Source organism: Anticarsia gemmatalis, chromosome Z, assembly GCF_050436995.1.
Source record: "Anticarsia gemmatalis isolate Benzon Research Colony breed Stoneville strain chromosome Z, ilAntGemm2 primary, whole genome shotgun sequence".
In the NCBI taxonomy this organism is placed as follows: domain Eukaryota; kingdom Metazoa; phylum Arthropoda; class Insecta; order Lepidoptera; family Erebidae; genus Anticarsia; species Anticarsia gemmatalis.
The window spans coordinates 7,033,049-7,058,212 of NC_134776.1; the positions used below are offsets into that span (position 1 = coordinate 7,033,049).

Sequence of the window (25,164 nt, forward strand, 5' to 3'; positions counted from 1 at the left end):
CAGTATTCGCTAGTATTGCTTGTTTTTAAATGTTTTATATTGAATTAGTATAAAGTTATTGAAATAAACGACTGATGTTCTTTTAGAAAGAATATTTAAGTTGCGATATAATATAATAGAGTTTAAGTCAATGTTTTACTAAATAAAGATACTATTGACCAAAATTGTGTATCAATTCCTTAACCGGGTAATAACTATGCTGGTTACCCTATATTATTTTAATTTTTATAGTAACATTATTTCCTATAAGGGCCGAATAAACCATGTCCCGAGTGGGTATCGAACCCACTCCTGACGCGTCGCAGTCGTAACATCAACCCACTACGCCACGGAGCCTGTTGAAAACGGTAGGAAAGCATTATTGTATTGGCGCACAAAGATTTGTCGCAATAATGACAGATAACAAATTCATCACCAAGGAAACGTAGGTGCAAGCCAATTTCGACCTACGCGTATATAGACGTGTTTTAGAAAATGAGCACATGGTGGGTCATGATTCAGTTTGTTCGATAGTACATACATACATACTTACAACAATACATTGTTCCCACAGGAGTAGGCTGTAAAGAACGAATAAGATAAGAAAGAGACTAAACTCTGAATACTACTTTTGCATGTTCCGCATCCACACATTGTGTGTACTTGCATACAATGTCACGATGTCAAGTAATTACTAAGGCACATTCATTTTAAAACTGTTGCCTATTAACCGCTGTAGCTAATTCTGTTAGAGACGCAATACTTCGTGCTTATAGATGTCTTAGGGTAATTTATGGCAGCAACTGTGTCTCTTTCATCCAGTGCTGATGTTTTGAGTTCTCTAAACAACTGCGCTATACCTAGTTCAAATGTGTTATTTAATCATAGTTAAGTATACGTAGATAATAGCACGTTTTAGTAAACTGTACAAACAAAACAATCACTCGTAACTTTGTAGCGATGAAATACACAACGATCGTTTTGACGGGCCCGCCATCAATATGCATTTTATATACTGAAAACGTATTATATATCTTTTAATGGAGCAAAATTCCCTATCAGCATTAATTAGAGAATATGTTGCACTAATTCTATTAAAAAAATGTATAGTTTTATAATTCTGTCAGGTCATTGAACAGGTATACTTTGTTCGTCGCTGATCTAGGTCACTGAAACACATCCGTTCACGTCGCCTTCATGAAAATGACTGAGTCAAAGTGCATACGACTGAAACAGACATACTGCTCGAAACCACCCACTGACCCACTCCACTACCCCAGACATGTCCAATAACGGCGTAGTGCAAGCAGGAAGGTAGTAAACCTAACAGTACTAGGTAAGAGTGGGAAAGTGCATTTCCACGTGTGCTTTATACAAGCACTACACAGTAGCTGTAGTAGTAGTAGTAACATTCTGAACTGCATGGAATACCTCTTTGATACTCATGATTCCCTAGTACATTGGTTGCGCCGATTGCACTATGTTGCACTGTCGTGCGCTCGTCTGACGTCATCCATTGCTGCGCCGCTTGCATCTAGACTGCAAAAGTTGCAATTTTTGCATTGAATTTTTTTATTGTTTTTTTTTGTTTTATAGTTATTTAAAATGCTACGCTATTTATTATCCTGGACTTTTTAAGGACCCATTTTTTTTTAATGCACCGAATGCATTTTGTGCTTTTCGGTCAAGCGTGAACGGTTTGGTCAAGTCCGAGAGGTTTCCTTGAAACTGCAAATGATTTTATTACTTTCAGCCAAACGACTTTATTTGTTCTGAAAATTGAGAAGTAAAATAATATAATCCCGGTCATGAAAAAAATTCAGCGTCTCGCGCCTTGTAGACTTTTAGTCCCGTTAATTATAAAAGGTAAACATTTATGTTTAAAATAAAAACAGGAATCACATCAAACGTAGGTATGCTTAAATTTTAAAGTTTTTTTTAGTACAATTTTTTTTTATTAATAAAGCAGTCGCATTTTAAGTTGAAATTAACAAAATTAATAAGAAGTATTTTCTTGATATTATTCGAATATGAGTATCCCAAAAAACCCAGTCGTTTAGCTTTAAAACTGCGGAACTAGTCAGACTGAGATTTGGCTGGTAATGCCCGTCGAGAGAGAAACGTACCGCGTACAGCGAGGCGGCGGGCGCGGCGGCGCGCCGCGGCTGCAAGTTTCAGGTGCAATCCAGACAAATGCATCGCGGCGTCCGTCATACCAAACGACCCTTATCTTAGGATAGTATAGTATATGCTGGCTGCCGCACAGACGTCTCTGGTTCGAATCCCGGGTCAGGCCAAAAAGTCTTTACTGAGTTTACTGTTATGAATATTTTTCTGAAATGTAAACCTCCGTGCCTCGGAGAGCACGTAAAGCCGTCAGTATTGCGCTTGACGGTTAGTCCCATATAATAGGGGGCGAGCCTATTACCATATACCGGCCACGTTACCTAACTCCGGGCTTCTATTGAGAATAATTTAATATAAATTAGAAAAAGTTGAACCCGGGATACACAACCGACCTAGGCAGTCTATTTTCAAAGTTAATAACTTTTTGTTATATTTTATAGCGCAACAATTTTTTATAACTCGAAAAAATATGTTTACGTCAAAATTTTATTGAGTTGCACAATTAGCTATTTAAAAATTAATATTATTGTGGTAGGTACCTATTAATTACTGTACTGTTCAAAAATTAAACTTTTAAATTGTATACAAAACTTTGTTTAATTTAAATAACTTCGTCTATTTTCATTAAGTCATAGCAACTACAGTGAAAAAGGGCGGGCGAAATTCCAAACATATTAAAAAAAAATACTCAATACGTTATACAACTCGTCACTTTCTTCAAACTGATTGATGACCTTTAAAACTAGCCCAAAGTTTTCCAAACTTTAAGAGCACATCGCGGGTATGCAGATTTGCTTCCCATAAATTGGGGTTTACACATATCAACATGACATGTGATGTTTTATCTTATTCACTGGCAGGTAAGGCTCAATACCCCGAAATTCATAGGTCGGTCATTGGCAAAACATTTCGGTCCTCGGTACAGGGATTTTTACCAAGGAGTATGGAGTAACGCAGACAGGACAATACGCGCGCCTCTTCGACCGCTACCACTATTTATTCATCTGTACCGCTTCTACGCTAGGTAGCCAAACGTCTGAGATAACGGATAAGACAATCTAGACGTCCAAAAATTGTTTTGAAAGTCATTATTAATCGATATTTTAGTATAAGGTTTTTTACAATAGTAAAAGACGAAGATTAATAGTTAACGGTGATCGTGATAAAGACGCAATCCATAAGAAAATGTGTTACATTTTTTAAGTACACAGACACCCTTACTACTACTAACTAGAGAGAATCATTGGATTCGATAGAAAAAACTATGCTTTAGTTGCTCTACAAATGCATTCACAAAATAAAATGCTGCATATAAATAGCTTTTGACGATCGGTTACTATACTTGTCAAATTTTTGCATCAGTTCTGCATATTAATCTTTGGCAATCATCACGCACACATCCTTGCATCCTGGATATCCTGAGAGCGCATGCCCTGAATGCAATTGAATCGATTACAATTAGGACATACGGCAGACACATCAGCAGCGTGGTACCGTGCGCTCGTTGGCGTGCCTCCGCCACATGGACCTCTCACTAAACTAATTTTTTTGTTTCAGAACAAAACGAAGACCACGACTTCACCAAATGGATGACGCAGTTGAACATACGCAAAGAACGAGATGGGAGCTCCGGCTACCGTTAATAGAAGTCATTATTCATCATCTCATCTTCCTTAACTCCTAATCCTTATCCTCTTTTCTACCTATTCTTGTATCTTTCATGTAATCATAATCATGTAGTCAAAATAAATCATTTAGAAGTAAGGTCTCGTAGTTTTCTTACCCGGTAAGGTAAAGGTAATGGTAGCGGTTCTTCATCATTATAACAATATCATAAAACAAATACTGAGTAGTCCTTCCGTCTTTTTTCTTCACTAGTTTTTGTATTTAAAGTGGAAAAAGGTCGGAAGGCTTATCAGATTGAACAATGAAAAACGTTGATACGGGGAGGTGCTGCCCGATTTTTTTCCGTATCATCACGCTTGCTACGCCCGTAGGGGCTGGCAGAGGTATAGGGCGCGCCAGGCACTGTATGATGCGCGCTTTACACGTATTTCTCCTTCCTGTTCTTTACTCTTTAGCCTTTGTACCTATATCGCAATTAGTATACGATTATAACATTATTTATTATGGTAGTAGGGCCGCCGTAATAAATACTAATCAGTTCGATTCAATCTAGAAAGACTTGGCGCCATATATTTTCAGTTTCAGACATATTGATATTTAGTAAAATTAAATAAAAATGATTTGATAAACTTGTTCTCAAAGAAAATAATTATTTTATCTAGACAATACAAGATTGTTTGATGCGCGATTAGTATTTTTCATCCTAAATAAATAATAAATCTGTTGCACCTTATATTTCTTAATTATCCTGTAGTATTCGGACGACGTTTTTCTGCCTAACTACTGCGAATACTCAAACGATGCGGTTTTGATAGAAAAATGGCGTTTTTCCATAAGATAATAATAATTACTTAAGATTGATTTATGACAACATTATAATTATTATGGTAAATAAACATGTAGGCAACCGTACTCATTTTAGGTTTTTTAAACCTATTTATTATCTTCAATGAGTATTTGAGGTTGGCGTAAAAACACGTAAAACTTTTTGTTAAAACAAATCACCATAATTAAAATATTAACTGGAATCTAGCTCACTAAGATTTTTTCTTCTCATGAAATAATGTGACTATACCTGACAATAACTTACTGATTCAGTCTCTACCTGTTAAAATAAAAATACAAACACATTCATAGTTCATGCATGTGTGAGAGAATAATGATTGATACAGGGGGACCAAGTTGGTGCTCAGAACCAAAGTGGTAAATATTTATACATGCGAGACGGCACTTACGCTATTTTAACTTCGAGTGTTCGTCCCCTATTTCGCATACTTCTTAGTACGCTATGTTCTCCTAGTATTCGGCGGGATAAATACCGATTCGAGCATGCGTGCGGCGTGGAGTAAGTTTTAAAAAAATCCGGAGAATTTTCTACTCCTAACACCAGGATTTCATATGTTTAGAAGAGGTTCGTTTTATTGTTACCCTGTCTGTTATTGGAGCTTTCATTGGATGCAAGCCACTCCTCCCTTTTCCCCAACCCCTAAATACAACGCTCAACAGTGAGTGCAACAGAGTAATAGCCTCCACAATTCTACCCCCTGCGCGGCCATGATGCTTTTGCAGTCAGAGAGCTCACCACTTCGAAATGCAGATAATTGCAGACAACTTTGTATTTATAAAACAACATCACTAAACTTGAGTATTTGGGACTAAAACATCCCTTTTTAAAAAAGTTAGTATGTATACATCAAGTAAAAATTTATACCGCCATAACACAGTGAGTTAATTTATTACACTGCAAAAATACACTTTTTTTAACCTAAGCTAGCGTTAGTTATAGGAAACTAAGAAACCAACCATTAAGTTACTACTTAAAACTACTTAATACCAATGCGGTCAAACTGTTGCTAATCTTGTCTTATCTTAAAAATAAATAATAGTAAAAATAGGCGTGTTTATTGGTAAAGAAAACTGGTTCGCAAAACGCCTAGTTCTCTTTAAAATGTCATAAATCATGAGGGTTTAGGGGATCCTTATTCTGAATGGTTAAAACGCAACCCAAGGCGGGGTAGAATCGTTCCGCTCCGCCCCCACATAAAATTTACGATTTTGTTCCGGCCTATCCGGAACTTCGGGAAGCTAAACAACTATACATATTATAAAAACGTATATTTTACAATATGGGATTGATAACCCACGACCATGTTTCACTACACTCCAGAAATTTTATACAAAACAACAAAGTAAAAAATTTGAATGAAAATCTATCATCGTTTAAAAAATTTTAGTAGTCGATTTGGTTCATTTTTATTGACGTTTAAAATCATTCACCCAAATCTGCTTCTCAAATTCGGATTTAATTTGCATTTATAACAAACTACAAATCTACAATGTCCAAAGCTTGATGCTAGCTCCTACACTACACCACCCTAGGGCACCTACAACTATTCTATAACTGTGTGTGTTTGATAGATGCTATCTGTTTCGCTCACACTCCGTTATCTCTTACTACTTTATGCGACCCTAGTATTTGTGCGCATTTTGGGCGTTCGTGAGCCTGCGCTGCGACAACAGCCAACATTGGCAACACTGAATGTATGACGTGGCTAGATTAGAAAAAAAAACTATTTCGTACATTTTAATTTTAAATTTTAGAGATCTAGAAGATGAGAATAATGCGTAATTTTATGTATGTGTGAATGTATAAATATTTTGAAGCATACGACGCGACAATATTGGCAATGCTTATTTATTTATATCTCTACCAGTCAGACTTGTATCAAATTTAATTAAGTAAAAACAAATCTAAAAGGTACTTCAGCCATGAATTAGTACTGGAGTAGTAGTTGGATGCTTGATACGCTTATCCACGCGCTAGGAGGAGACGTTGGGAGAGCAGTTGCCTCGGCTCCCAATTTTATTTTTATTAATAGCTTATCAATGAGAGTGACCGCAATTCGCTAATAGTTTTCTAGCACAATACAAAGTCAATAATAGAAAGCTTGGCAATAGATCCACATCTTACTAAATTGATGCTCATTTAGCATATTAAATTACTAATCAACTAATCATTATTTTATTTGACATACGAACGTAAAATTCAGTGTGTTCTCATTGTACGCTCAGCTTCTAACACTTTGAATATTGGCAGTGGTTATTAACAAATGAACGAGCCGCCTTTTAACCTTGTGTATTATTAATTTAGCTTGTTACTCTCCCTACTGGATACAGGCTCCTCTTTACCGTAACTTGGATGAACATTCTATAGAACATTTTATATGAAAGTCATTCTTAAAGGATGCAATTTCTGTCACGCTATTACGTATCTATCATTATTTAACGCTAGTGACACTATACCCAATACTTACACATGAAAGACCTTCAGGTATCAGCGTGTAGACTAGATTTTTAACCCTGATCACTTAAATATTTGACGAGAATGTTTATTTCGTAACGCGATCATGAATCTTCTTAATGTTAAATGCAATTTCAATACCTCAATATGAGTGAGTGCACTTACGCTTGTTATCTTCCTAAGGATATAATCTATCGCATTGCCAAGGATTCGGCACTCTAAAGTCATAAACCGCTAGGAAACGTTCGCAATTATAGTATTTTAAGTGGCTTATTAACACCTATATAGTCTAAAAACATGGTATAACGTAAATGAATATTACATGGGAGTTGTGTATGTCTTATCCGCTGAATTCCAGTCAGCCGATTTTTTGTATAGTTCCTATTTCAAGCACTCTTTATAATCAAGTAATAGATGTTAGTTAAAAAAGTGTGTTCAAATACCTTTTAAAAATCCAATTAAAACACATAAAGACGTAACAGGGTTGTTTTCATATAAATAAAATAAAACTTGCATATAAAACATCCGTATTTTATTTCAGAAGCCGTTAATGAAAATGTATAAACAATATTACAAACATTAAGCTTGTACCGTACACACGGTGTTCGCGACACTGACCTACGACTAAGAGCTTTGCACGATCACCAAGGAAATATTATTATGTTATAACCACCTCTATTCAAACTTTTAGAGGGCACAATTTATATTATAGAACATTCTCCCTCAGTAATCGAAGCAAAGACTAAATAATCAGCTACAAGTAACAGATTTTCACATTAAATAACTAACATTATTCATAAATGTATTAAATTAATGTGATGTATGAGTGATTTTACATTCATTATCTAATTATTAATCATTCAAAATCAACAAGTTTTGGTCAAATAAGCAAATGTCATTCGCACATTATGATGACTATCCAAAAAAATATAACAAAGATTTTATAATGGCACCGAAATAAATATAACAGACTGGTCGTGTTGTGCAAAAGTTTAAACGTAGCCGTAAACCAAAATGAAGAACTACCTCTATATACACTTACATTCATACAATCAATGTATAAATGAATTACGCAGTTTGTTCAAAGATGATTATTAACAACAGGATCATCTTTTTGTAACTACAGACACGTATTGTACGTATTATAGTCATGTACATAAATATCAGACAAAATGTAAGTAGTTTACGATATAAATGTATGTATGTTGCGTGCTGTACATATGGATGCTATTGTATTGGTACAAAGGCGTTGAAATATACAAAGATTGTATGAGCGCAAATGCATTATAATTTATAAAAAAAAACATATTATTATATGATTTGATAATCATGTGTATTTACAATGAACATACATAAAGTTATGTAAATTGATATAAAGATAATCGCAAGGCAAACTAAGTTGTACATTACAATGAATAATGATTCAAGGCAAATGTGATACAATTTTGATAACTTATTAATATTTTTTTACTTCTTTTTATTGAGAAATAAACTTGATTATACAAAGTATATAAGGAAATTGTTACATAATATATTGATTATTTACTGAAATACAATTAATTAGTATTTTTGCAACTACAGCAGCGAATAATACAATGTCGAAGAAAACAAATGCCGTGTATTTTAAATGAAATTATATAGCACTTCTGCATATTATATAATTATTTAAATACAACTCGCTCCTTCTAAACACAAACAACTGTTTTATATACTGAGAAAAAAATAGTTTCATAATTAAAAATAATCAATAGTCTTTTCCAGAATGTATTAAATTGATAAAGTCCAGATACCTAAGCATCTAGGTACAAAAGTATGTTTAAATTTGTTGTTTCTTTAGATAAGCCTATCCTTATCTGAAGATTGATTTATTAAGAATGGAAGCGTTTAACTTGGTTTGAATATTAACTAATTTAAAATATACATGTATACGTTTTATTTTAATTGCTTGCTATTGACAGACAGTACAATCTTTATCTTCATTGGATTTAAGGAGCGAGCCGCTTTGCTCTATACGTTATGTGTCCTGTATAAAAATATAGTGATATTATATTCTACAGATAAATATTGTTTCTTGTTATTGGTGTTATAAATGCATAAGTTATGACTATTTAACGTACTGTATCTAACGGTTAGTAAGTGATTGAGAAGCACACGACGTGCTTACTTTATTATACTTAGTACCTTTCTAATAAAAGTTTAAACTCGAATTAGTTAGACGTTTGTTCCTCACTCGCAGACAGTTTTAACGAGAGTGACAAACTACTAACTTATCCGGGCTTACATTTATTAGTAAAGCTGTCTAGGTTCCGGTATTCCCTACATTAAAGTAGCGTTCACACAAGCATTTCAATGAAATAGGCCCGAAACTTACGAGTGTAATGTATTTTGATATAACGGTCAAAAACTATTTTCTTCGTAACTCTCAATAGTGATATTTATCTTAACAACTTACTACCTTATATATGGCGATTTTCTTATATTCAATGATGACTTATTACCCAAAACTACAAGTTATGAAAGTAAATTATATCTAAGATATGAATAGAACACACCCCAGGCACGCGTACACCACCGCGGTTAAACAAACGTGTATTATAAAAATAGTGAACACAGACTAAAGTAATCGAAGCCGTACACGAAACTGAACACTAGTTTTTTGGTAAAGACTTGATAGCATCATTTTTGGTACTAGTCCTTCAACATTAAAAAGAAACGAAACATTTACATAGTAATTTTTGCCGAAAGCATAACATTTCAATAGAACAGCTCAAGAATAAATTAAAATTAAGAAATATCAAGGAAAGTAAGCACTCATTGCTAGTAATATTATGTACTAACTTATATACCCGGCTTATATGTAGATGAGTTATGATAGAGCGATCGAGGTGACGTGTCATATCTACGCAACTGTTTATAGTGTCTTAGGCGGTAGGTAGTAAAAGAACTACTATAGTAATTGCTTACTATTGACCAAAAAAACATAACTTTGAAATTTTATCATGGAATGGAGCTAAAAATATACTTTTTATCCATACCATGTTTTAGTTATATTTTTTTCAATCAATCGTCGGCAATTAATATAGTAGATATTTATTATAAATAAAAGGCTGACAACTACTTGGTTTTAACGCACAAGTAGGTATTATCAAAGCTATGGAGTATAGCTACCAGAGAAGTGCGTAAAACGATATTTTTACATTAATTATAGTTGAGTAAAGTGCTGTGTTCGTGAGAGGAAAGAGATTTATATAACAGTCAACGGTGAGATAAGTCTGCTTATATTGTTTTAGTTACGTTTACCGATTCACGTGATAACAGAGAAGAGTAATATAGGAATATTAAATTGAATATTTTAGTTCTATTGTTCTGTACAAGCATTTTTTTCCTGTTCAATGGAAAGTCGTGAATTTTTTCATTGCACCAGCGCTTATATGTTGTTACCGCTGGATTGCGATTTATAGATTTCGGCAAAAGCGCTTAGTTTGTTGTTGGTAGATTACAATCCTTGTAGAAAATGTCTGCTATAGCCAGATGTTTGCAAAAATACGAGTTTGCAATAAATGAACATTAAATTGCATTTAGATTGATCGTCTTACTAAGTAGTAAGTTCAGGTAACATTAAATTATTACAATTTAATAAATTAATCGAATCGTTTCTGCATGTCATCGGTAAACGTACACAAAACGTTACGTACATAACAATATTATTATATAATCTGGCCTCAATACAGCAACTATAAATATATCTTCATATTAAATACTCTCTGTATTATGTAGTACTTAGTCACTAATCGTTGTGGGATTGGGTCACTGCGGTACACAAAAGTAAATGTATGCATATAATTTTTAATGCAGCTATTTATACTACGCTAACTTTATAAAAAATAAACGTTTTAGTAAAATTGTTTATGTATGCGAAATAACTTAAAATGTGTTGTATGCCTTAAAATAATCACGAAAAAGTATACTAAAATGACGAAGTTACAAATCTTATACAACGCTAACTAAACGTACTTTTCATTACAAAAGTCATCAAGATTTTCACTTTAAACGCTTCTACTGTAAAATTCAAACTTATTTAGCGTAGTATAAATAGTTGCCGTTAATTTTAATTTACAAGTCAGAAGTAGCAGAAATGCAGATCGTTTACCTAAAACCCTGAAATACAAGCTATACAGAAAGTGAAATACGTTTTTTCATAGAAAAACATACCCAACTTTCTTGTTGTATGACTATTAGATATTCTATAGGGATTAAAACACGACCATACATTTAGATTCACTTACTTGACGTTCTAACACTGGCACAGACTGTATTTTGGCTGGCTAACTGACATTGATTGACTGTATCTTAGCAAATTGTCTTGCTTAATTGAATGGTATAAGTAAATCATGCAAAATCACGTTCATTATAGTGTTATACTGGATAACATATTTGTAGCAAAATACTGCGAGTTATAAATGTTGGTAGTTGCAGCTAGACTTGACAGTTCAGCCACTACATATAGCCAGCCATTGTGTGGTTAGATTTTATTAATCTAAGTCGCTATAAAGATGCGCGTTTACTGTGAGCACGAATTGAAAGGATCTGTTGCTTTGTACTTATTTCAGTACTGCGTCTACTGGATTGGCATTTCCGCGCTACATAAATTAATACTAAGCACTTAGAGTCCGTACGCTCCGATTTCAATGAAGTAGACACGTAGCTTATTAATATAGCGTCAATATTCTCCCTTATAAATTAAAATGTGTAAATAATATGCATTCATTCACTTTCGCAAACCGCAAAAGTATACATTTTAAAGCAATGCTTAACTTTACCATCGTTACATTGAGTAACTTAATATTAAAGGTAAGACGTATGACAGTGCAATATCGAATCTGCGTATATTTATTTATATAATTTGTCATAAAATATTTTGTATAAAGCTTAGCTAATGTTAATATAGCTATGTGAATTATGTTTAAAATGCTCTCTTTTCGCGTCATATTAAGCTGTCTCGAAAATTTATTGAAGCCCTATTTGGTGTTTAGTTCACATTGGTAGCTCCTCTCATGATCAATTTATTGTATCAACCACATAGTTAATCGTTTGGCGATTGCAAAGCGTGGCCGTGAGTTTCTAGCTAGCTCTTCTCATAAGGCTGTACAACCTTTCCGAGCTAGTGATAGATTCAGTAATTGTAAAGACTATAATAAGTGTCAACATTATTTGACCTAAACGAAAAAATAATACGTAGCGTTATAGATGGGCAGCATATTGTATATTATATATCTATAGTCAATGCTTATATATGTAAGTGCGTTTGTGACGTGTATTTAATTAGTTAGGCGAGACGCTTAATATCAAATGACTTTCATTACCTATATTTGTAATATACTAAGATTTACCTAATGCGACTCTTATTTAAGTCGAAGTTTTAAACGAATAGGTTTAACTAAGTAAAGAGCGCATTTCCATGACGTGCTTTACTAAATACGGGCATTACTGCAGTTTTAATAACTACAAGAAACCTACCCACGGATCTAGAAATTGTGGTGTTTTATAAACTGTATGTTGTCGAGGTATAGCCGCCATGGAAATGCACACTAAACAAGGTTATTTAATTTAATTATGATAACAATGTTCATATCTAGATAGCCTGCTACCGTTCATTATAAATGTTTAATTTTATTTATGATTGCATTACATAGAATTGTGTTATTTTACTTTTTGTGATTTAATAATATGTATTGATGTTGTTTGGAACTAAAATATACGTTTTCAAGGAGAAATGTAGGCACAAATAAACATTGAGATACTTAAAGGTCATCAAAACCAAACTTATTTTATTAATATTTGATTTGATTAATTTAATTATATTCAGAAATTGAAAATTATAAACTGTATTTCTTGCATAATAAATGGAAAAATGAAAAAAATAACTATTGTTATAATAAACATACGTTTTTTTTTAATTTTATTTTACGTATGTATGAATAATATATTATGTATTGTAGGCTATTCCAGATATGATCACTATCAAAGTATATCAAAACGAGATTGGCACACATCTATGAGAAGTAATTCTCAATCGTTGGTAAGAAGGCACTCGACTTATGTTCATTCTATTATATTATATGTGTTCTACTCTGCAAAGGCCTCTGTTGATGCCACAGTTTATTTAACATTTATTATCTATGGTTATTTTAGTATTCCCACATTGGTTCCATATATGAAAGGCTGAAAATAGTGAGTAGTATATTATAAGATTTTTTGATCTAAGTAAATTTGTAAGCTTTGGGGCAAAATATTTAAGTTTAACTATGAAGTAAAAGCAGTGAAATTATAAATTAATATTATTATGCAACTTTAGGAAAGTTTTTGAAGTGAAGTATATAAAAATGTATAGAATATCCAGTGAATCTGCTATGAGAAAGGTGTCAGGGCTATACATTGAAGGTCATTTCTAAAGTGTTTATCTTATCTTAAGTACCTTAGCCTACACTAGTCTAGGCCTAGTTCAGCCACGAATCAAGACAAGTGAAAAGCTATTGTATTACGGTACCTAAATGTCAGTGTGCGTACATTATATATGAGGAACCAATGTGCATTCATCTTAATATCTCTATAGGCATATAATTATATAGAGAAAGCTGTACTGTGAGAGAGTGTGTAATGTCTTATTACCTCTGTGTCTATCTTCAATTAAACCTAATTATCAGAAGAATAATTTATAATAGAATAATTGAAAGTTAAAATTAGTCCGAGTAAATGTGGATAGTAGATGATTTCCTTAACGTCTATAGTCAACACTGAGCACTACAGATAATTATTTATAAACTATACTTGTTGATGTCTAGTCTACAGTGACCTTTTAATCGAATAAATTATCTTATCATTTATTATAAATATTTACAAAACATTGAAATACTGTACACACTACTAGTGAACAACTTCCCAAAACACAGTTTAATTTAATGTACACACCGTTAGATATTTCAAATTCAAAAACACCTTAACAACATTAAAATCTTTCGATAAATTGAATATAATTTTGATTTAAACGTCTTAGTTATAAACTGTTTGCAACACTACACAAGAGACTGATAAATACGTCCGTCACCTACGTAAGTAGAATGTGCGTGCGACGTCATTTGTGACGTCATCGTCGTTACACCGTTAATATCTGAACGTCAGTGACGTGTCGTCTAACGCAGTCTTACGTTGCAGTTTCAAGTACTAAATATATTTATATTTAATAACCCTAATCTCGACAACCATTTATTCCTACGCATTTCGGTTTCAATCAATATCAACTGAAGCTCCCTCGTCAATGTCGACACACAATATCTATACGCTTTTACGTTAAAAGCTGTAAATTGCATGTCATTATGTGCATGATATTGTTATACCATTAATGATTTCGTGCAAGCCGCAAACTAGAAGTTACGATAAAGCCAACAGTGACTGACATTATGAAATTGATTGCAATTCGTAATGTAACTTCTGAATTGCGTCTCTTTATAACTATAATCTAATTTACACAACTATCCTAGAAAGCATCAGTCATTATAATATGAGCATTATTATCTGAAGTTTAACATCTAATTTATAGTATGTATTGGCCATAGGAATAGAAGTATACAAGACAAACATTTCGTACAGCGAGTGAAATGCGTTAAACGTTCAAAAATACTTCTTACTACTGTAACATTAGCGTCTACGAACAGTGTCAATTACAAGAGATGTATTCCACCAACCGTAAAAATCGGGAACAATATGAAAATAGATCTATCTACAATCCTTCAAGTACCTTTACATTTCTAAAGTAACGATGCAGTGCGAATAAATTGTTCAAAGTCGTACTCGAGCGAAGATGTAGATTTATAAATGGTTTAAGAGCGTATTTAGTTAGAACATGTTTTCCAAATTATGTTGACGTTTTCTATTTATTTAAATAGATATAAGCAACACAGGTGTTGAGTTACTTGATAGTTATGAAATAAATATGTAATCTATTTCAATATAAATGCAGTTCTTTCGTACTCTCTTAGTCGGTATCGCTCAGCGTGTACAATAATGTACTTTACTATAATACTCCTTTTTACATGGTGTATTAAGTATGTCTCAAGCCTAACTGAGTTTAGTAGTGTGTCCTATCTTGGTTCATAGTTATTACTAGCGATATAGTGGGGGTAAGTTCAGTTTGCTTAGACCATGTAAATTAGAGGATTACGGTATTGTACAGTTAATTGTAAAGTATGAACAACCTCTTGATAATATATTTTTTTCGAAAACTAGTCACGAATTTACGAATACGAATACAAATCTATACTTATAATAAATCTGTACAGAGGTCAATCCTGTACATTGATTGTATATATTGGAAATAAACAGATCATTTGATTCAGGTTTTATAAAGTGGAAAACATGACTTGTAGCATGGGGAGAGGGTCTGTTGGATTTACTGGCAAGAAATAAGCAATCGCAAGAAAGAACAAGAAATTTTGTCGTAATAATATAACCGTCTATGATTCACATACAAATAAAAATATTGCTTAAGCCTAAACGTCTTCTTTCAGCTATTATTTTGATCGTCTAGTTCACAGTTTTCAAGAATTTTCTAATATTAGCAAGAGGCGTTTCATACTTTGATACATTCGTATACAATCAGTTACTCGCACTGCGCAATTGCTTTAAAACCCTTATCCTACAATCACACAGTCTTACATCCAGTCTAAGAGCGGTCGGAGCCCGTCTCGGAGTTACTAAACATGGAGGCGACCATGTTGTCGAACTCCGGGACAGCGTCCTCGAACATCTTCAGTTGCTTGGAGAGAGACTCCGAATCCGTTGAGGCAGACTCGATCACTATGTCGGTCCATTCGTCACTTATAGATCGAGCGTGCAAACATTCTTGGTAGAAGTTGGCCAGTTCCGCTATAGGACTGCCGTCAGCGAAGGGGAACTCCTGAAATTGAGAAATATCTTTTGTAAAATATTATACCATGTTAATATTTTTTTATAGTTGCACCCGGTCGGTCACGCTTCGAGTGAGCACCTAAAAATAAAAAGTATAATAAAATAATTCTACACACAGATGAACTTCCAATAATATAAGATCTTTCTCGTTTCACCTCACTAGAAAGGACCGTTCATAAGCTGTAACCGGAAAAAATATTAATGACTAGTAGTCATTGACTACCTATAATACAATAGCAATGTGCAGCAAAGTAGCCCAAGAACAAAATTTTAAGCAGGCCACAGAGAATCAAGTAGGCTCCTCTGCTGATACAACATTTTATTTTAACCCATAAGTGTCCCACTGCTGGGAATGAGTCTAATCCCATAAGAAGGAGTTATGCATTTAGTCCATCTATGCTAGCCAAGTGCAACTTTTATGCACGCAAGGTTTTAACACGATGTTTTCATTTACCAATAGAGCAACTGCGACAGCAAGTGATATATAATAAATAAAAATAAATCACATGGAGTATTATTACCATTAGTCCAGAATATTTGTCGTTGTTCTTGTTTTTGGGCACTTCAATAGCTCTGCTGACGGCATGAGCCGAAGTGTTAGAAACAGCCGTGCTGCAACTAGGCCGGTTTGCATTCTCATGATCTGATGTTGTTAGAGCCTTCATTTTCTGAAATAAGTAGTAAATGTTAACAATAACGTACAAATATCAGTACATTCTTCCTTCATTTTCATTCAAAAGCATGTAATCAATGGTCAAGTATTGGATTGTTATAATTCAAATTAAGTTTCCGTATCTCCTCTTTCTCAAACAGTTAGATCATTTGAAAGTCTAACACGATATCATTATTAAGATAAGCAGAAAACATTTAAAACACTGGCTTACAATCAAGCTCGACTAAATGCCGAGTTCAACATACAGTAAAATCTTTCAAAGAGAGAGTAACTTAAAAAAATATAACGTTTCCCATATATTTGGCTCTTGCGGCCTTGCCTAAACAACAACACACCTCTAATATAACAGAATAATACTTACATTTTCCATCTTCTCTTTCTCAGCGAGGAGCCAAGCCATGGGTGGTTCAGGTGGCAGTCGCTGGCTCAGAGTGTCGTGCAACTCCTTCAGTTTCACTGTATCGACGAATGCACCCGCCGTCAACGGTTTGGACAGGTCCAACTCCTTCTTCTCGTGGCGGTTTTTTCTGTACAATAGCAGATAAATGTAGACAAAATCTACATTTCATTCAATAAAGGAAGAAAAGTATTGGACTTAATTAAAATTGTTTCGAAAGACCAGCTATTAAAATGATTTTGATTTTCCACTTTAGCAGAATCTCAGATTGTTTGCAACCAAATACGAGATTAGCTACCTACTCTTCCAGTTTATCTAATTATTATATCAGGTTAAATATTTCATAGATAATATTTGTGTACCCAGGGGCCGAAACAAGTTCCGAGGTCGAAAATACTGATTTTACTGACCAAAAATTCAAAAATACTGACCAAATACAGACCATTTCTAAATCGTTTTTCGGGTGAATTGTGTGAAATAAAAAAAAATACAGTCGAATTGAAAAGTCAAAATCCTTTTTTGAAGTCGGTTAAAAAGCTTATTTTCGGTTATTGGTCTCCATCATCCCCATAGTTAACCAGCACCGCCTTTTTATTGTGTTAAAAAGGTTTTTCTATTGTTAGTAAAGTTTTCAATCAGGTCTTAAGAATTTTCGATCAGGTATTACGAATTTTCGATCAGGTATTACGAATTTTCAATCAAGTCTTACGAATTTTCAATCAGGTCTTAAAAAGTGCGCAACGGCGCTAAAGAATTTTCACTTAAAAATTATTGACTTCAAAAAAATAGTAAATTTTAATTTGCTATTCTATTGAAGTCATGTGATGCTTCAATACATGTATATGTTACTGTAAAAGCCCGCACTGTGGTAAATCCTAAGATTTTCCGGTAAAACCTAAAATTTACCAACTCTCAATGGTAAAAGTCCGAACTATTCTTTTATTTCGAACTTTTACCTGTATTCACTTGATCATGTCAAGATGTCGCCGGAGGCCGGTTCGCGGGGCTCCTCGCCTCCTCGCTCCTACCATTGAGAGTTGGTAAATCTTAGGTTTTACCGGAAAATCTTAGGATTTACCACAGTTCGGGCTTTTACAGTAACATATTATATTACGTAGATCATCCACATAATATCGAGCATCCAAAGCAGCTTTCTGCTATCATTACTGGGCAAATCGAGAATGTAAGATTGGCAGCAAAGCAAAAAACAGCAAAGGAAAACCAAAAAAAATCGTTGAGTTTGGAAAAATACTGACTATACTGACCGATTTTCGAAAATACAGACTTTTACTGACCAGGTCCAAAAATACTGACTTTTACTGACTTTACTGACCTGTTTCGGCCCCTGTGTACCCTGGTCAAAGCTACTAGGTTTCCGCACTTCCCTATATAAGTAACATCTCTCGTCCTATGAATAAGCGCTTTGCCTATTACTTCTAGGTTTTCTAATATTAAAATTACATTCGAAGTTTACTCACTTTGGACTTTCTGTGTAAAAGTGGTCACTTTTCACCATGATATCGTTGGTGGCTGGCGTCGCGTACTCAATCTTCTGCCTGGTCTCAGGCATTATCGTCATTTTCGTCCGGTACACCACTTCTATGATCAACGTGCCTATAGGTGTGTGTAGCTCACTCACTTTCACTGTCTTGCGTTTTTCACCTGGAAATATATAAAAAAGAAAATAAAACAATTGTATGATTATACAATAAAAAAATAATGATGTACGATAATCTTACTTGAGCCTCTAGTGGTCGAGGTACCTAGAAGCTATTTTTCCAGCTCATTTCGAATGTTACAAACACAACAAAAATATTTTTGCAGGCCTTTTCTCCATAACTATTTATGCTATTAATTCTCTTCTCATTGATCAAGAAAATAGCAAGTAATTTTCGTGTCCTAAACTATTTTAGTATCTTGAATTTAAAAAAAGCAAATATTCACAAAACATCTCACTTTATCAGGCCAGTCAGGCGTCGAATCTAGCACACGCGATGCATGTTAAACTAAAATGCATTGCATGTAGTGTAGTAATGTACTAAATTGACTAAACGTAGACATGCAGGTTGTGCCAGCTAACAAATGACAAATAATTGTCCGCTTTTTGTAATTAAGTCTGTCTGATAAAATAAAAACTTTTTTGATTTGATTTATATTACAGCAAGAGACTACGGCAACTGCCGATTGAGTAATCAATCTATCTGGTTCATGTCGTACCTATTTGAAAAGTCTATGTCAAAGTTTTTTGTATACTATCCCTTTGTGAAGAAATAAAAACAAAACTAAAAAACAATAACATGGTACAAACAAATACACAATTTATAAAACACATCTGCGCAATCCCACATGTAGAAAACAAGACAATAGTAATTTAGCAATCATAGAATAACCTCCATGCCACTCAAATACTACTTTAACCATAAAACTAAGAAATTGTAAGTAGGTCCATGAAGGTTTTCCCTCCGTACAACAAATGGCACAAACATAAGGTATTATTAACGACAGCCACATATTATTTAACAGGGGAGTGTAATAACGGCTACCGGTAAAATTGCGGTTCACTATCGAACCACCAAAGGCACATATTTAAGTAAAATATACCTGTATGTGTACGACTGTCACCCATTTAAATCTATTTACGTAAGTATTGATTGCATAAACTTGGTTGTTGTACGTTGAAATGGTATGAATATTTTAGTAACTTTGAGGCATCTCCTATACAAATATACAAACTTGAATGTGTGGTTGATCACATATGATACAAAACACAGTTTACACAACAAAAAAACCTGTCACGTGTCTAGGTTTAAACCTAAAACTAGGACGATTTTCTTTTGTGCCTAAATGTATAATATTATACATACACGCAGACATAAAATCACGCCTTTCTCCCATAAAGATACGCAGATATCAAAGAACGCCACTTGGTACGATTCTTATCATTCACATCCATACATCTTGTCATACAATCTATTATGTTGAATGGAAACCTAGGAACCTTTAATTCTTGCTAGAATTATATCAAAAGTAATAATCCTTACCCAGAATATCATAATCTGGTTCACCGCCGTAGATTTTGTGTGAGATTTTGTACGACTCATTATGCTGCGTTCTGGAGAGCTTGTAGGCGGGTGTTATTCGTGATATAGTCAGTGTAGACTTGAGCATCACACTCATGCGGTAGTAGACGGTCGAAGGCGAGCAGACCTCGCTCCCTGGAGCCAACTTCACAGTCCATAGCTCGAGTACCATGTCATCACCGTCGACAGTGTGCAAAGATATTTCTATGCACAAAACCTTTGTAAGTGCGTCTACAACTTCGCCGTTTAACACCCGCTTCGTGTCTTCAGTAACCGCCGGCTCATCGGGGATCGATAAATTGAACTGAAATAGCATCATGTTGTTTACTTTACAATCGAAAAGTACAACTTCAATAATCAGCCTACTCTAGCCAGCTTAGTCCTCAAAAACTAAAATTCTATTGCATCACCTCATAGCATATAAAAACAGCAGTGTAAAACAAAAACAACATAGCATTGCACAGCATTGTTTAAACAGTTTGAAATATATAAATTCTGCGACACCTATGTAACCATGTTGAATTGTAAACATTAAAATCTGTTTTGTATTTTAAAACAAATATAACATATAAATATAATATTAAATAACAGTTACATGGTTTACTTAGTTCACAGTTATCAAAATATAATTTACGTAAAAAAATATTGACAACTACCCTCGCTTCAAATAAATCATTGTGGAAACTTTGAGAAATAAAAAAAGGCTTTAGAGTAATTATGAAGTCATTTTATAGACTCTATTCATAAATTTTTGATGATCATTTGTGATTGAATACAAAATGTGACCAAAATATCCCTTAGTTAGCACAAATATTTGGAATTCCAATGTACCCTTTGCAGAATTATATTAGTTTGAAGAGTACAGTGCTATCACTTTATTTGATTTGTTTATACACACAGTTTGTTCATTCTTAACTGATTGTGATTGCGCAAGCCTTGTTTGTATTGACACTAACTATAACAACTTGATGTATTGAATGGTGATCAAATAAAAAATATTTGCTCTTTTGATTCAGCGTTACGCCAGCTCATAAAACTACATCGCCTGACTGATGATTTACTGTTGCTTGAATAAAGGAATGCAGTAAAATAGAATTATTACTTAATGCAATATTATTGTGTAAAAAGTCCTTGATTTAAGATAAGCTGAAGGCACAGCTAACCTTTTTTGTATCTTAGGCAAATTTCATTCGAAACATATGTGCTTTTCTGAAATTTTGATGGATTTAGAGTCTCGCACAGCAAAATCATTTGGAAATATAATCCTTTCCTGATCTGTTTTTCTTTTTAAACATAAAACAATTATGTTTTATTTAAATTGATAAAGCACAGCATATTCATGGCAAGAATGGTTTGCAAAATTGCAGTAGCTTTGATACAAAATATGCATAGGGCTTAAAATAAGTTTCTGAATGTTAATAAAACTGGCTCCATCAAATTTAACTGAAAAGGCATAATCAAGTTCTGGTTTATGCTATTAAAAAAAAACATGTTTTACTATTACAAGTGTGTATTAAATACATTGATATAACAATTTTAAACTGTTTTATAAATGAGAAATGTATGTTAAATTACAATAACAAGAATCCAGGACCTTCAAATTTATTAAAAGCTGCACACAATCCGCCAGCATTAAAGCCTATTGTAAATGTTGTAACTGAATCTCAACAGGTATATCTAAGTTTAGAACAAGCAACATTTATAGACTCATCGTCTATTTTATCTTTATCTACCCACTTCTGAAGGAATATCTTGTTTAAATATGGTTTGCTGTTTATTAATAGTAGATTTTATACTACTTTTAGCCTGAAAAACATTATTGTGTAAACACACTGTGTTCAATAATGTAATGTGAGGGATTTTATAACTACATAATATCACCAAATCTATTGCAACTGAAGGCACATTTAGCTTTAACAAAACACAAGGAAACCTATTGTAGTTTTCAACTAGGAGGTAGTTACAAATAATGCTTGTTCATTTAAATTATGTCCTATCTCATGCTTTACATATTAACAAGCAGTGGTATGAAGAATATTAACACTGAGACTGTTGCATAGTAATATAATGAGTCTTACCCATTGCGGTGATGAATCCACTCCAATTTCCGGCAGCTTAGCATTGCATTCATGAGTTATTTTCTTGCCTTGTCTGCTCTGTACCACAATCTGCGCCACCTTCAGTGTTAATACCTTCGTGAATTTGTAATACAGTTTGTATTTATCTTGCAGTTCCGCGTTTGAAGATGCCATCTTCTTATCATTTATAACACCTAACGCGAAAGTTTAATATTATTGCAATCATTTACGCAGCAATAAAAATCTTCTGGGAACGTAAAACAACATCATGGTTTGGAACACAGTATATTTATTTTTACATTATAGTAAACATAAACTGCTGCTAGATAAAACAAAGAAAATGTATCCCAGTTATAATGTTTAATTTTGATAACAATGAACGTAATCACGAGAGGATTATATGCAAAGTAGATATGAAAACGCCACCAGACTTAAAAAATCATCTTCTAAAACTTTGTGCTAATCTTATTTTCTATTTGTCACATTAAAAGATTTCTACATCTTGGGATTGGTTTAAATAATTGTAAGGTGCCACGCTATTGGATTATAAACTGTCACTTAGCTACGTTTCTTTGCAGGAAATTTTTACTTTCTTTGCTAGCTCCTTATAAATAAATTATTGCGTGTTGTAATATCAGATCAATAAATATTTATTATGTAATATTTGTATTTTAAAATTAATATTAAAATACTTTTTATGTTTCTAGTTATATTTTTAAAGGCAATTTTAATGTCATTATCTAAGTAGGACTTATTGTAATGTTTACGCTCCGTTCTCTGCTAAACAACCAATAGGAGGACTGTATGTTCGCGCCAAAAATAGAATGCGCAGCAGCGATTTAAAACTTTTAATTAAAATCACATGTTAAAAATTATTATACCGTTATAGATTTTATAAAATTAACACAATATTTTGAAAACTACATCTAAACAGATTTCCGTACCAACACAAATGTAAGCTGAGCAGTCAGCTATCCAGAGACGTGCGATCTAACCTCTAGGTAGCTAGTGTCTGAATTAAACTCCTACTAAAATCTAGCCTCCTAGTATCTGGAACTGCAAGTAATCGAACATATTGCGACATGCGCAATGGGGCTGTTACAGTATACGCAGATATGAATATCATAAAAATAACCAACACTATGTAATATAATTACAATTACCTACTGATGTAGAGGTACTACGTTTTGATAGGTTGCATTTGCAAGATATTTAAGAGCCTTGTATGTAGCTATACTGCTGAGGCTGATCTATACTTGGACAGATATTACTTACATATTAATAAAATGTAAGCAAATAAACCGGTCATTGTTTAGCGAGGAAATTGGCTTTAAGTATAAGATATGGTAACTTAGCCTTTCTTAACTTTTTGCAGTAGGTACTCGGAACCCTAGGAAATTAAGAACCATTTCGACGACCTGCATTTAAAGAACATGAACCCCGTGGCCCTTATGAACTATCGCGGTGGACCTCCAGGTTTCTGCACATAGAGAGCAGGATCGTAGGTCGCTTGATCACGGGTTAAGTAACACTATGAAGGTATGCAAAATGGCGCACCTGAACATTCGCCTCCCAATTGGTGATTGAGCCATTGAGGTTCCAAAACCTAAAGTAACCAATTACTTTAGATAGATATTAATGTTATAGGTATTTAATTCATTTTAATGATAAAAATAATTAGGCATGAATTGCTATAACAATCGACAAACGACTTGTAGAAAAACCAACCCGTGATTGACCATGGCTGTGGACTCCGGGGTAAGCAACTCTCTCATTATCAAAGAACGAAAGGTTCGCATTCCAGTTAGATAGCTGGTTCGTGGGTATGTTGCAGAAGATGACTTACTGGCACGAACTACCGGGTGCTTGGTGGCTTCCTGAGATAATCTTCTGTCCGAAACTGTATTCAAACTTTATTTTGTTACAACTCCCGCACTAAGAAATACTCTTGTGTTGCGGAGACTGCAACAAAAATACAAACAATGGACACAAAGTAGGTACAACCACGCTCGAAAGAACTAGGAGTTTGTGAATTGCACAAATAATTATCCCGTGTGGGAATCGAACCCGCGAGCTCCCGTCGCCGTCGCAACGGTACTGGTGAGGCGACCTTTCACCGCTGCTTTATATGTCCCCCTGGTGGGCAAAGGCTTCTCTCTTCTAGAAGATCTCCATGTCCTGTGAGACTCCGACCCGTGTGCTGCTAACACGTTCTTTTAACATTATGCTAAGCAAAGTTTGCCTGCGGTCAGTGGAGCACAGTATGCTCCACTGACCGCAGGCAAACTTTGATGCTAGCCTTTAATAATACATTTATTGAGGGCATGCAAAGTTAAGGCCTAAGCTCCCCCCCACCCACCCCCTCGTTTGGGGGGAAACCCATGCCCAGCAGTGGGACAGTAATGGATTAAAAAAAAGTAACCTTCTGAAAGCATTATCATTATACTTATCAAAGAAATACTACTTACTAGACTAAGACTAGCTAAAGAAGATGCCTAATAAATGAGGCACCACTCGATGTGCCAGTAGTAGAGAACTTTGTGAAATACTTTGTTCAGTAGGAATGCAGTCTTCAATCTTAACTTGGCGCGATGGATTCAAGGCCAAATAGTTTCTCATTATAGGAGAACTGAGTTAGATTAATAGGAATCTATCTGTATACTTTAGGTAGGTATATTAAAATTTATTTATCCGAAATCATTTAATATTTTTCATTTATCTGTCAAGAAACTAAGAAAGAATGTAGTTGGGCTGATGGGCAATGATCTCGCCCTTCATAGGATGTTTGGTGTGGACAGTTTTAGTTATTCATAAGTATCTAATTAATTAGGTACCTATATACGTTTAAGTAACAAGTCGTGTCCAAGTAATGGTATAAATTAAATTTAATAAACAACTAGCGTAATGTGTGTTCTCTTTTCAATATAACTCGTAGGATA

General features: G+C 34.0%; 1 protein-coding gene across 1 annotated transcript; it reads right to left on the reverse strand.

The window, feature by feature from the left end:
* Positions 1–7,550: 7,550 nt before the first annotated feature.
* LOC142986145 (autophagy-related protein 13 homolog) lies at positions 7,551–22,676 on the reverse strand. The gene is made up of 6 exons (XM_076134430.1): positions 22,226–22,676; positions 20,109–20,451; positions 18,546–18,729; positions 17,032–17,197; positions 16,519–16,665; positions 7,551–15,986 (listed from the first exon to the last, which is right to left on the reverse strand). The coding sequence occupies exons 1-6, from the start codon at positions 22,397–22,399 to the stop codon at positions 15,753–15,755; spliced, it is 1,248 nt and encodes a 415-aa protein (XP_075990545.1). The 5' UTR covers positions 22,400–22,676; the 3' UTR covers positions 7,551–15,752.
* Between the last annotated feature and the right edge of the window lie 2,488 nt (positions 22,677–25,164).